At 37.4% G+C, this 14,617-nt stretch overlaps 1 protein-coding gene and 1 non-coding gene across 3 annotated transcripts in view; both read left to right on the forward strand.

Moving 5' to 3' along the window:
• The window catches only part of LOC103179139 (TBC1 domain family member 22B), a 120,413-nt gene that overhangs the window by 80,909 nt on the left and 24,887 nt on the right, over positions 1 to 14,617 (forward strand). For both annotated transcript variants that reach the window (XM_007894266.2, XM_007894267.2), the window contains one exon: positions 5,125 to 5,252. In XM_007894266.2, coding sequence (XP_007892457.1) covers positions 5,125 to 5,252 — 128 coding nt within the window. The remainder of the gene's footprint in view (positions 1 to 5,124; positions 5,253 to 14,617) is intronic.
• On the forward strand, positions 4,521 to 4,592 carry trnaa-agc. Its single transcript has one exon. It is a non-coding gene; the product is annotated as a tRNA-Ala (tRNA).

A 14,617-nucleotide genomic window follows, 5' to 3' on the forward strand; every position in this document is an offset into this window, starting at 1 on the left:
GGAGAATCTAGATAATCGTGACAAGGTCATTAAAACATGATTCAATGTAATGTGACTTGCAAGATGGTGTTAACTGACTACACAATCAATACATTGTTCTTGGAATAATATTCTGGTAAACACAAGAGGCGTCCTTATGGGAAACATACGTTAAATACAATTAAACGTAGACATTAGCAATCATTATTGTGAAAAAACTACCTGGTGTTGAAGGAGATTATAACAATGCCTACAGTAGTTATACGTTCTTTGTCCTTAATTCGTTTGGAAATGTAAAATTAAAAGCTTGACAAGCCTTAAACATTTTTAATTAAACTACTGCCAGTTTCTATTTCTGTGTCTTTATCGACAGTCTTTGTTCAACCGCCTGAATAACCTATTTATTAGTTGAAATTCAAGGTTTAGACTTTGGACCTGAAAAAGTACAGAAAATAGAAGCTAGAAGTATATTGTATCAAATAATTATCCTGACTTTATATTGAAGGAGATGCAAAATTAAGCTTTGATTTATTGTGAAGATTAGAAAACCTGCTTAAACAACCTCCCAGATTCTGTATAACATGAGAAGAACAGTTAGTTATGAATGGAATATGAAATTTGTTTGATGTGTGAAAAACGAGACTATTTTTTGCAGGCGGCTCCTTTAGAGATTCTGAAACATAGGGCTAGAGAGCATGGTATAGGTTGGGTAATTCTAGCAAATATCAGATTAAACTATGAATGTACTGTAAGGGAACAAACTTTAAATACTGTGTAATTAATATAATAATAGTTACATTTGATATTAGACTTTTCATGTAGGGAGGATGTCTCCAAGTGCTTCACACGATAAGCGATAAAGTGTAATGATTGTGTAATTTGTTTAGGCGAATGTGGCAGACAATTTGCGCGCAGCAATGCCCCACAAAAAGCCAGGAATTGAATGCCCAATTTTATTTAGGGGATTATTGGCCAAGACACCAGGAGAAACTCCCTGTTCTTTGTAACGTCTACCTGAACAGGAAGATAAGACCTTGGTTTCATATCTCAACCAAAGAACGGCACCTACAGCAATGCTACATGTCCCCCAGTGCTGAACTGGAGTGTCCGCCTAGAGTTTATGAATACTATATTGTTTAATTTGAAATATCCAGTGGTTAGACGTCGCGAATCTGGAACCAACAGTTTGAGTCTGCCTGCTAATTAATTTGCTGGCCATATTTTGTGCAATCTGTTTTGTTGGATGACGTAAGTTAAATCTAAATGTGACAAATCTGGCTGAGGTTCAACTCGTAACCTGATCAAAGGAGCAATCTATTTTGAAGAAGGGAACAAAATACATCTGTTGTCAATGTAGAAGATGTATATTCATGATGTTAATGCTTTCAAAAAGCTATTTTAATGCAAGTTTTGTTGCTTGTCAGAATTTAAAAGCCATGCTTGTAATTTAGTTTCGGCACTTCATGACTATGCTATAATTTACTTTCAAATATTTCATGAATTCTGAGACTTGTGGAGAAAATGTTTTATAAATAAACACGCATTAAATTAGCAAACACTTTTATTTAAGGACACTCCAATCAATATATTGTTTAGTTTTACTTTGCAGGCTCCATTTCCAGCCCATTATTGTGACTGATGCATACAAATATATTGTGATATGTTTCTGGCTACCTGTGGCTGTGTGCTATGAGCAGGAAACTTGCTGGTTAGCCATGTTTATCATTAATGTTTTCAATCTAGAAACTCTTGCGTGAGCTGTACTGAATGACCAGGTGGTTTCCTGGTTGCAGCATGCATCAACCATTGGCTGGTGGGCTTTCAGCTCTCTGCCCCCTCTCTGGAACTCCGTCCCACAGTCCCTCCATCTTTCCCCTTCTCTTGCTCCCTTCAAGGCCCGTCTCAAGACCCTCCTCTTCGACCATGCCTTCGGTCACCCTCCTATCCCTCCGCTCCCTGCCCTCCACCTCTCCTGATCTCAAGGGTGTGGATCCCTGACTGTCCAGTGCCTTGGGATGTCCTCCTGACATGAAAGCCGCTATACAAATGTCCTCATATATTATATATCAGAAGTTGGTCAGTGCATTCTGGAAGTGACGTCAGCTGTGACCTCATGACTGGGAAGGGAGCCTTATTTTTGTAGATAGACCAGTTACGACACAGAGTCTAATTTTCGTGGCACGAAACGTCATGTTACAACAGGATCTCTCTGTTAATCCCATCAGTTAAATTTGCTCATAGCTGAAGAGCAGACTCTGCAGCAGACAGGGTAGGCATTGGATAAGGACTAACAAATATCCTGACTGGTAAACCTGTTGCGGGGCATTTTGTCCTTCGTTGATATTAATGGATGGCTTCAGTTTGTGGTGAAATCACAAACGATCTGAACAGATCTTTAGTTCGCCTTGAATTTTAAAAAAAGTCACAGTGTGTTCAAGAATGGAGTGAATGGACTTTGTCTCGATTAACTGGTTACAGTTGGTTTAAACAATAAAAACAAGAAAGTGCTTTTTCAGGTCAGAGAAATAGACGTCAGGTTTGATTTTTCACTGAGCATTCCCGCCTTCAAGTTGATTATTACCTCATTAATACCTAAAAGGGCCAAGCTGTGGATTGATTGATGCCTTTGCCGTGTTTAGCAATTTATGTCCTGCAACGCAGAACTTTCAGCCAGTTACATTGTACGATATTGTCAATGTCATTAAAAGTGCGACACAGATTCATCTGTTTTAGAGTTTGTTCAGTGATAGTTTTTAAAGCTCATTAACCTGTCAGTATTCCCCAGGATGTCGATGTGTTGTTCTGCCCTTACATCAGAATTTCAGTGCCACTTTTTTAGTAGGTTTTTTTTTGTTTTGTTTCCTTACCTACTAAGGGCAACACAGCAATTTTCTGACCTAATTTTTAACCTTTAAAAATGTGCAGCCAGCACTGCACATCATTGTAAGGAAAAATTACAGCCAGATTTTGCTTTTGAAGTGCATTGCATTACTTTTTAACTGATCAAGCCACGTATGATCTACAGTGGAGACAAATGACTGTTTGTTGTAAACCTCCTGATAGTTCGGATCTCTCGACTCTGTAAATTTGCTATTTTAAATGACAACGTGTCTCAATATACAGGAGCCATATTTTCAAACAGATGATTGTATTTTGAAAGAATACATACATCAGCAGGTTGATTTTTAAAAAAAAAATGAAATAGCATTTATCAATTGATGGAAACTTGAATCTGGCACCTGTCAGATTGAATTATACTGAAGTTCTGTTCCAACTCACTTGTTAACCCTTTAGGAGAAGGCAGAACATGAGATTTCTTGAGAAACTAAGCCACTCGGGTGTATTGTCACGAATGTCTGTTGAGCATTTTATGCATAAAACCAGAAAGCGAGGTGATTTCATTCCTGAGCACAGAAGCAGGCTGTTGTTAACAATAAAACTGCTTTCACTGTGTCTGCAATCTTCCAGTTGTGATTGCTGCTTCAGCACTATAAAAAGCCTCATACACTTTACAAAATTGCAATTTACTGCTGTGAGTGCAGAGTAGATTCAATTTTATGTGAACCTTGAAGAGACGCCTGATTCAATTTGCGGTTGTCTTCACAGCTATTGAACGTGAACGCCGTAGTGTTGGACTTGTCTTCATGCAGCAATAGACGCGATGAATTTTGCATTGCCTCATTTTTTTATAATTGTCAATGAAATAAGTTTTAAGCAGTGTGGCACTTAAAATGCGTTACAAAATGCTGCTTCACTATTTATTTGTTCCTTGATTTTTTTTGCAAGATATATTTTTTTAAGATTCTCCCTATGCTATGCTGAGCACTGGTCCATGATCATGAGAGAAGGCAGGCTTAATTCCAGGCCTCTGTCAATTGCTCTCCTGAACTTGTTAGGAGACGCTCGAGAGGAGCATAGGTTTATTTTATTATGTGATAGTTTTTCTGAGAACTGGCCTACCGCCTCCATATGATCCAGTTCATCTTAGAAACTAACTGCGTGAGAACGATTGAGTCTGAACTTGCGTTGCACTCTTCTATTTGTAAGTCTAACAGCATACTCAAGTTAAATATTTCTGCTTCATTATGAGGTTCACTTCTTGCAGTAAAGTCGTCTGAATAAAAAAAAATGACTTGTGTTTCTTTACGCCAGTTTCTCCTTAACAATCGATTGGTACATTGGTCTTGTAACGCACTGGTAATGAAATGATCTTAAGTATTTATTGAGGGTACCGTTCCCATTTGCTCTTGCTAGCTGGTAGACGATATTGATTGACACCTAGGTCTTCATCTGAGTTGGCTGGATGGTTTGGGGGAAGGCACAAAGTGAGTGAGTTGTCTCTCCCTACCCTATATGCTGACATGTGGCGTAGAAAAATCGCTTCTCTGGAAAATTATTGGTAGTGCGTTGTTGCTGTGAGTTACACATTTTTGTTTTTCCAATCCGAGATGACACCAATCTGGGTACCACCAAAAGGATTCAATATCAAACTTCCAACTGCAGCCTTGAGCTGAACTATTATTTAATTGAACTATTATTGGAGTCCTGTAGCTCAGTGGTTAAAGCACTCGGCTAGCAAGCGAGAGACCTGGGTTCGATTCCCGGCAGGGCGAAACCTTGGGTGCGTTTCCTTACTCCACACATCTGATAATAATCTCTCAAGAAAAAAAATAAAAATATAATAATTTTGTCACTCGATCCACGACTGTTTGTGGGACACTGCGGTGCACAATTGGCTGCCACGTTTTGCCCACAAAATATACAGTCAATTCACGTTACAGCATATTCTGTGAAGCGCTTTGAGACGTTTAGAAGACGTGAAAAGCGCTACATCAAATGCAAGGATTATTATTGTATAGTTTTTTTNATAGGATTATCATTCAAATGAGCGTAAAAACAATATATTTTGCTTCTTATATTCTGTGCATGCTGTACGAAGCTTTGCTTTCATAGAATGATACAGCACAGAAGGAGGCCATTTGGCCCATCGTGTCTGTGTCGGCTCTTTGAAAGAGCTGTCCAAATTAATCCCACTCCCCCCGCTCTCTCCCCATAGCCCTGCAAATTTATCCTCCCCATGAAGGGGAGAAATTTGTGAAGTTTCTTTGGCCACACTGACTATGACACCTATATTTTTTCCTGCAGAACAAGTGCACTGTCATTTCCGCAAGTATGAAGTGGAGTATCTGCAATTTGCATTCCGCTGGATGAATAACCTGCTAATGCGGGAGCTACCTCTGCGATGTACCATCCGGCTTTGGGATACATACCAGGTAAATGTCTTTGACAGCAAGCAAAAGTTTAGAATTAAACTGACATACATTCCTTTACAGCTACTGATATCGCATGCATCTGGCGGTGTGCAAATTATTCAAAATAAGCAGTTTTCGGATTACATTTACAATAGCAAAGTTGCTGATGTGCAAGAGTGGGAGTGAGCCCACTTCAATGCTGATAAAATGTAAGGCAATTTAAAACTAGTTCATCAAAAAGATAACGTTTTCAAAATAATACAGCCCAGGTACATTTTTGGAGGTACGGAAAGTAAAATTGATGATGCAGCTTGAAGAGTAGTTTCATCAATGGTAAGTAATCCAGGAACTATTTGCACCCAAAAAAATACAGTCACACCACTTTACAGTACGTCCTGTGAAGTGCTGTGAGCCATCTCAATGAAATCATAAGGCACTATACCAAATGCCAGGATTATTGTTTATTATGATAAAAACTGACAATATTTATTAGAAAATTCAATCCTGAAAGCAAGCTGGTTTCTACTGACCTGGCTTGGCCATAGACCAACCATGGCTTTCATCTTTGAGTGATTGTTCTGAAAAGGTACAGAAAGCAACCAGACATGAAGCAGAAACAGTATTTTATTCACAGGTTCAACAAGAGGATAATAAAACAGAGGTGAAGAAGATGGATGGTTCTGATTGCATAGTGACCAACAAAGCATATTTGTATTTCCTTTGAGATGCTTGAGATTAGTTGAACTACATCACAAACCTCTTAAAAAGATGTAAGATTGTTTCTGTTTTTTTTCAATCTAATCTGTGTTTCCCTGGATGCTGCATCAATCAAAATATGCAGTGATATTGCTTTGAATTATGTATCATAACGTCATTTTACTTTTTAACGCACCCAAGTGCGTATCCTTTAAAAATATTTAATACGCTCACAAAGCTTTCATCATTTTGTTATTTCACCCAAAAGATGCCTGTAAACCCTCTTGGTGCGTAACATTGCCCCTGTCACTTCAGAACACATTACCTGTCTTTCTTTTGAATCTACAGCTTCTGCTGAAAGTATAAAATGTGCCTTCATGATGGGTTACACAACACTGAGCGTGAATATGCACTTGCCTTTGCCTTGTAACACAATGAGCTTGGCTGTGTTTTGGCACTCAAAAACAATACTACTGTTCATTCTATTATCACTCCATTATCTGCAGTCAGTACTAAATCAGCAAATAGCAATGAATGTGAATGAGTCCTAAGTAATATGGTCACGGGTGTAATTTAATGTAATCATCTTTGTAATTTTTGTAGGTATTTGTTGGTTATTTGGAACACTCATTCACTTGAGGTTAAAAGGATGAAGGCCCCTGTAGGTTCTGTAACTCCCCTTTGGAAAAGACTTGCCCCTCTATAAAACCCTTTGAGAAGATGCTAGTATGTTATTTATCAAATGGGTTTTTTATGTATTATTTGAACTCTTAGTCGAGTAATTTTGCATCTCAGCAGTGATCCCATTAACTGACTATGCAGTAATGATTAATGATACATCAGAAGAGCTGAAATGTGCAGTTTTTAACTGGTACGGTTTGATCCATTAGATTTTATTAAATTGGATGCCATTGCTTCATAACTGCACTGTGCTTTGTAATAAAATAAACCCAAAGCATTATGAAGCAAGCTGTGAAAGCAATCAAAGTCAAATAGAAGTTACAATAATGCTGGATTTATACAGCTGCTGCAATCATATCACTTCAAGCTTTAGTGCAATTTGGACTGGGAAATGTCATATTGCCCGCCTCAACATAGCATTGGCCAGCAGACTGAGAAGATGGCTGCATATATGCAACTGAATATGTGGTCAGAGTTTCACGAACCATGTCTGTAAAACAGCAGTATTGAAGAATTGCTTCTAATACAATATTTCAGCTATATGTTGTTGGAGCATTACAAAGTCTACTAATATTGAAATTTTTTTTAAGATGAGATTATCCAACTTCTGGTAACTTGTATTTATTTAGACAGTACCATTCACAAAATGTGCTGTACAAAACAAAATTGATTGGAAATGAAGGGTATCAAATTATACAGCCAACACATCTGACCAGCTACTATGTGTGTGAAAGTGGAAGTCAAAAAAAAAGTAACATATATTTCTTTGTAATTTGAAAAAAAAATGATCAGGATGCAGTTTAAGCATAGGACTTGCAAATAGGACCTGAAAATGATCATCCTGATCCATGACACAATGAAAATAATTGTCACGCGTTTTGGAATATGAACAATTATTTTTAATTTGTGCTGGAGACACTGTAATCAAAAGCTGAGTGCAGAACACAGTTAATTTTATTTACGATGCAGCATAATGTCATATTGTTGCTGCGATCTGGCTCCTTCCACGCTTTGACAAGCAAGATCGTCTCTGGTGGAAAACAAAATGTGCTTTAATTGCTTTTTCTTCCCCATAATGAAATGCCGTCTTCTTGCAATACTTAAAAGCTCTGGCCTTTACTGAGGTGATCTCCTGGGCTCTGTGCGGTAGAAATCAAGCATGACGCTGATTTAGTACTGCTGAACGTTCTGAAAGGAATTAAATAATTCCTTAAATACCATAATGAATGGCACTCTCATCATTGGAATTAACAATCCTGGTTTGGAATTTTGCAGCTTTGAATAGTAAAATAATGGTTGCAAACAATTTGCACAAGTCAAGTTTGACTGCATAGATACAATAGCGCTATACAATCTCTCTACCTTCTGTCCCCATACACTTGAAATAATTGTTTTGCACAAAGCATTTTTAATTTCAGCAATGTAATGTGTTCATTTTTTAATTTAAGTTAATTGTAAATACTTTGCTGCTTTTTTGTCTCTTCCAATTTATCGTCCAGATTCCTATATTTCTCAAAGGATATCCTATTCTTTGCAAAACAGAGCTTTGCTGAACCTGAGTTTTCATCCCATTGAATTGCTTTCTTTTCTAAGGCTTTAGAGAATATATGTCTTAAATATGAATTGGAATTGACTGACACATAGCAGTTCACATTTCCAGCGTACAGGCCACTAAAACTGGATATAAGTGAGGAACTGAATTATTAATAATAATAAAGTGTTATGAGATTGAAAGAATCCAGGCTTAAGTGCAAAATTGGTGATGTAGTTTGAAGGTCACAGACCCGTCGTTGAAGATTAAGTGATCCTGAATTTAATTTTAAAGCCTACATTTGGAGTTATTCTGGCAATCACAGTTAAGAGTGAATTTCTAATGATTAATTGTTAGAACTATGAAGAAGGATTTGTCTTAAACCTCTTCTTATGTATAGGAATGCACCTCATAATTCATCATATTTTCACTTGGAGGGCTTTTTCAGAGACTACACACGCAATCGGATTTAGTGTTATAACAGTTTGAGGAAGATTTATTGACCAATACAGACAGTAGGATGCATTATCAGAAAATGTATTGGAACATTAATTTTGGTGGGTTCTCAAGTTGGCTTATCAAAGAGGGATTGTTAAGATGCCAATGGGCAAAGTGATTGAAGGATGGAATATTTTGCTCTCACTTCTGTGATTTGCGTGGGAGCCGAGTCCCAAATGGTGAGAGAGATGAAAGTTGTCTGAATCCTAATGAGAGAGGGAGGTGAAGGGTCCTACGTAAAATAATGGAAGAATTCTTAATTCCATTCCTAATTGGTGCTATTTCATAAAACAGAGCTACCATAATTCAGATTAATTGGCAGTACCATAAAGAAGCCACAAAAGTGCACATTTGTGGGACCTTCACAATCCTTTGAACCTGTCGCTAGACCTAGATAGAAGTCCCTGATACTAAAACCAAATAGAAAAGGATTCTGTTCGCAGAGTAACATTTCTTCTTGAGCATAAAATGTTGTCATCATATATACGTTTACGAGGTTAGTAGGGAACATTTCTAACTAAGATGGCAACTTAACATTTCCTCCAAATCTTTTGCTTGGTACATTGGTGGGAATTAATGTTTTTTTCAAACTGTCAATAGATTTAGTCTTTCGATGTACAATTTCACGAGCTACATATATATTTCCATTTATGTAAAGCCAAGATTAATTTGGCTGTTATCTCCACCAAAATGGGATGCCATTGTTATACATATGAGCTTTTCCCACTGTTCAACTGCATATTTCCAGATTTAACTTCAAACAATAGGTTTACTGTCCAGAGAGTCATCTTGAGCTACTATCTAAATTCAGATGTCTAATGCACAAGTCATTCAATGCATGGTTTTTACCTACTTTTGAAGGTTTGTAACTACTTTGAAAGACCACCTGTCTCTAAGTCTCGCAAATAAACCAGAGTAATTTGAACTACCGGTTGCAGTTGTCAGAAAATGATAATTCAATTTCTGCTCCTTGCTGCTTGTCAGAAAACTATTCCCTGTGCTCAGCAGAATGATTGACCTGTTTACATGTTCAGAATGCCTGCATTGACCATTGCGCTGCATTGCTAAAATTCGACTAAACAAGGTACAATCTCTCCCACTGTGGCCGGTGTGTGCTTGCTTGCTGGGCTGCAGGAAGCTAATATTTTCACACGACTTGATACATACTAAATTGTCTGCTGTCCGTATAAGTATCTTTTCAATGATATTATAAACTCGCTCGTCAGATCAGTTGCTTTCAGGGACCCTAAGAGTATTTTGATAACTTTCTGTATACTATTATTTAAGATTTTATGATTTAAAACGAAATGCTGCAAGAACTAATACATAGTAATTAGCACTAGGGGTGAACCTAGGTTACTTTAGCCAGTGCCCATTTTTTTGAATTCCTTTATATAACCTTCACATTTGTGTAATCATTCAACTACAACACATTTCAATGAGATACTTTGTAATATGGCTAGTATGTCGTGTAATTTTAAATGATTATAAATTTAAGTACAACAACTCCCTTGATGACCTCATAGGTAAAGACATTGCTTAATGTAACACTGAATGACAAAGACTTGGAAGGTGCCAGGTTTGACTCCCAGTATCTGCATAGTTAGCTGATCTCAGGACAGCAGGTGAGATGTTAATTTGTCAGACTGGAGAAGGGAAAGGTTAGCCACGGTTCTTGCACCTGATTGCTTTCCGGTGTGACTTACTGGAAAGTGTGCAATTGTAGATGATTGGGTATGGAGAGAATTGACTTTACCTACACGGTCAGACAGGCTAACAGGTGTTCCACTACGTATCTCAGCTCTCACAGGCAGAATGATAACTTGATCCACGTTCTTGGATGGCTGTTGGCATCTGTTGAACTGTATGTCAATTTGAGTCGATGCCTCCAGGAGTGGAGAAACGCAAAACAAAGGTGGAGAATTGGCTTCAGAAAAGGCGAGTCCTTATTATCAGATACTTGCACTACTTTTGTTAATAATAATAATCCTTACATTTATCATGTCTTCGAGATGTCTCAAAGCGCTTTGATGGACATGCTGGAACACTTGCAAGTATGTTTATGTGCCTGTTAGTATACTAAAATAGCTGCTTCTTCCTGAAAAATGTGGATTACATTTTACACCGAACTTGATCTTCAGTCACTGAGCACGCAGTGTGTGTCTGATTAACCAAATACATCTGCAAACACTTATCCTTGATCAATATCTTCTTGCCTCAATACTGAAATGTTTAGTCAACCTTTTAGCAGACTTGGTGAGTGAGTTCCTCTGATTGGATTCCTAGTGCCTTTTAGGAGCTGTTTCGATGAAGTAGTGCAAGTCAACATTTAAGAACTGTAAATGGTCACCTCACTACTTTAAACCAATGATTGATATTGTTAGCATGTTAGAGCACAGAAGCACAAGGGTAGTATGCTGTGATATGCTACATTAAGCTGTATCTCATGCCTACCAAGAGACTGTAGCCTAATCGTGCTTCTTCACAGTTCCTTCTTGGATAAATTGGGATTTGTGAACAAAGATTAATATATCTTTTCGACTGCAGTGTGGTCATTTAGCATTGTATTTTGAAAGAATAAATCCTGCAGATTTTTCAATAATGTCAGAATGTGGCAGAATGATCCTTTAGGATGTGACAGTGAATTGAACTGACAATTTTGAAAGACCAGGTCAGAAAAATTACCATATCGCTGTATTTTGTTTCTTTGACTGCAATCATTGTTAATCTTGTGCATCAAGTATGAAGTCATCCATTCTAACAAGCAAGATAATCCTTTATGAAGCACCAGTAATTCTACGCTTTAATCAATTACGATTTAGTTTATTTGGTGAATGTTGTAAATTGAAACTTGGTAATGCATACAGTAATTTAATGCTTCAAAATAGTTTATGGGTCTTATGTTAAAGACGCTAGGGGTGAGTAATTGAATGCTGAAAAAACTCTTAGTACAATACTGTTCTTTTTCTAAGTAAGCTGGGGATCCAAGAATTTTCATCCTTGATACATTTTAAGTTTATTTCCATTTCTATCGGCCTGAAGCCTATAGAGAGTACAGGGCAAAACAATTAAGATTATATTTTAAAGAAATTATTCAAAGCAAACAAGTATCTGTGGGAATTATAGCACCTTGTTTATAATTCTGCAAAAAGGTAGCCTTAGTCAATCTTTTGTGTTTTTAAAAGTCTCAAAAGTACTTCACAAATAATTACTGTTAAGTGTAGTGTAGGAGTTCTGTAGCTCAGTGGTTAGAGCACTCGCCACGCAAGCGAGAGACCTGGGTTCGATTCCTGGCAGGGCGAAACCTTATGCAAATTTCCTTACTCCACACGCCTGATAATAATCCTTAAAAAAANTTGGTCACTTCAATCCACAACTGCTTGTGGGACACTGCTGTGCACAATTGGCTGCCGCGTTTCGCCAACAAATATACAATCAATTCACTTTACAATCTATTCTGTGAAGCAAATGCAAGGATTATTGTTATATATTGTATTATTATTTTATTATTACAATTTAGTGACTATTTTGCTAGGCAAACATAGCCACTGTGTAACAACAAGGTCTCTTAACAGCTACTTGATGAATTATCACTTAATGTAGAAGATTATAGCCAAGGACTCTGAGTGAAAAATTCCTTCTTGTGTCATGCGTTCTTTAACGTCATCCAAAAACCTGTAGATTTGACCTAGGTTTTATTATTTCATCTGAAAGACAGTACCTCTGACAATACACTTCTCCCACAGCACTGCATTGAAGTGTCAGGCCTAGAATAGTTCAAGTCCCAACATGGGGCTAGAACATACAACCTTTCAACCCAGAGGCAGGAGTGCTAAAGCAAAAGCTATGAGCTGATCTGAACATATAAAGCAAAAAAAATGTTTAAAATGTTAGTATCATCGTTGGATTGCCTGAGAGCATGTGAAGGAGTTTTAATCATCCATATTTATTCGTACAATCTATCTAATGAACTCCTGAATTGCATTGCATATCTGAGAGATCCATCTTCTTGCAGTGTAAATATACAAAATGTCATCTCAGTGGGTTCACTGATCATCACCTATCTTTCATGCACTTTGGTTTAAGTGGCTGTTCTGTCTTAATAGCTTCCTGGGGGTGGGGGGTGGTTAAAAAATATTTTTCTTAAGCTGAAAAAAGTACTGCCAAATTTCAGAATCCATTACGCAGAATAATCGACACTGCGGCTTTTATTTTTTTCTGGTTGCTTATTTGTTCACTGAGACACTATTTCTTGTTTCCTTTCACAAAATGAGTAGTGTAAAAGCAATAAATTCCATTATGAAGTCGTATACTTGGGATAAAAGCCTCCCACCACTGTATAGCCTGTCATCAGCTTTTATTGCTTTATACACCAGCTTATAATGGAATTTATTGCTTAATTAACATTTTCTGCTAGTTAATTGAAATTCAGCACTGGACCACTTCAACAACAACAAAAAGTTTTTTTTAGTTCCTCAGTTCCTTTTCTGTCGAGCACATGTTTCCAACCTGACTTTGGGCTGCAGTTTGGGCTACACACGAGGTTCTAGTATTCTCCTATTTAGTAGCGTATAATTTGTTCCTGGAAGATCTATTTTTAAGCAAAGGGAATCTGAAGATGTTGTTGTAAAAGTTGCTGCAAATGTTGCCCTAATAAAAATGGAAAACAAACTGCAGAAAGTTAATCTGCCTGGTAAACTTTAATTTTTCAAAGAAACTTAGTTTGCACTTTAATAAAAAGTATACATACGCACAAAAGTGCAAGATATACTTTGCGCACCAATATTATTACTATTAAACGATTATCATTATATAAGTTTCCCTGTGGGTAGGGAAAAGGCTTTTTCACCCTGTAAAAGCCCTGCTAATTTAATTGCTCTATGCGATATGAATTTAATTAAGATTAGTCAAAAGTTAATGTTCTTTCCTTCTAAATGTCTGTGTACAGATTGATGGGGAGATGGATGAATAAATAAAAATTATTGTAAACCTATTGCGCAATGGCTGTTTGCGCTAGAGAAGTCGGGGTGCTGCTAAGGTTCTACACTAGACAAGCATTGTCATTTCTATTCCTGGGAAGTGGCGGGAATGAGCATGAGCGAGCACCCATAAAGAGTTCAGCTTCAAGTTTTGGAATGTAATGGGCAGCAGAGAGGTTGAGTTTTATTAAGCGGCAGGCGGTGTGGAGAGACTATTTCTACATTTGAACCTGGTGTCTATTGGGTGGTTAGTGTTGCACCTCGATTTTAGTATGTGTGGCTGCTGGCAGTGTCACATTGGCTTAAGAAGAACTCGGGTTTGGCCGTAAACTGACACTCTGAAGCAGATTATTCGTGTTAAGAGGATAACGGCATAGATCACGGCAACTTCCTTCCATCACACGGTACTTTGGTCTTTTAAATTAATGGCTAAAAGAGGCATCCACTTTCTGTCAAATTCCACGAAAGGAATCCTTCAGTTAAATGAATGAGGATTGGCCATTTGTCTCCAAAGGATTGCTTTGTGGCAGAGCTTTTATTTCCCTGTAGTATCATGGATTCTTCACCATTGGAGTTGCAATATTGCCGCGTACAGCAAAGGTTTAAAATTTTGAAGTAGGAAACTTGCAGGTAAAGGGATTAACTCCACTCGACATCACCTTTTTATATAGATATAAACAACTTACATCTGTAGCCCACCTTTCACACTGGGACTTCCTCCCAACATGAAAGGCGTATAAATTGGCTGCCTTGTTTCACTCACAAAATATACAGTTAATTCACCTTACAGTATATTCTGTGAAGCGCTTTGAGACAACAACAAAATTACAATTGTATAGTGCCTTGAAGACGCAATAACGCGCTATATCAAAAGCAACGATTATTATTATACAAATGTTATTTGTTGTTGTTGATTCTCGACGAGTATTATTCATAATCCGTTTTGTTAGTTTTTCCTCAAAGTTCAATTGAAAATGACAAATATTTGTGCTGAAATTTAT

The sequence above is a fragment of the Callorhinchus milii genome, unplaced genomic scaffold (genome assembly GCF_018977255.1).
Source record: "Callorhinchus milii isolate IMCB2004 unplaced genomic scaffold, IMCB_Cmil_1.0 Scaffold19, whole genome shotgun sequence".
Classification (NCBI taxonomy): Eukaryota; Metazoa; Chordata; class Chondrichthyes; order Chimaeriformes; family Callorhinchidae; genus Callorhinchus; species Callorhinchus milii.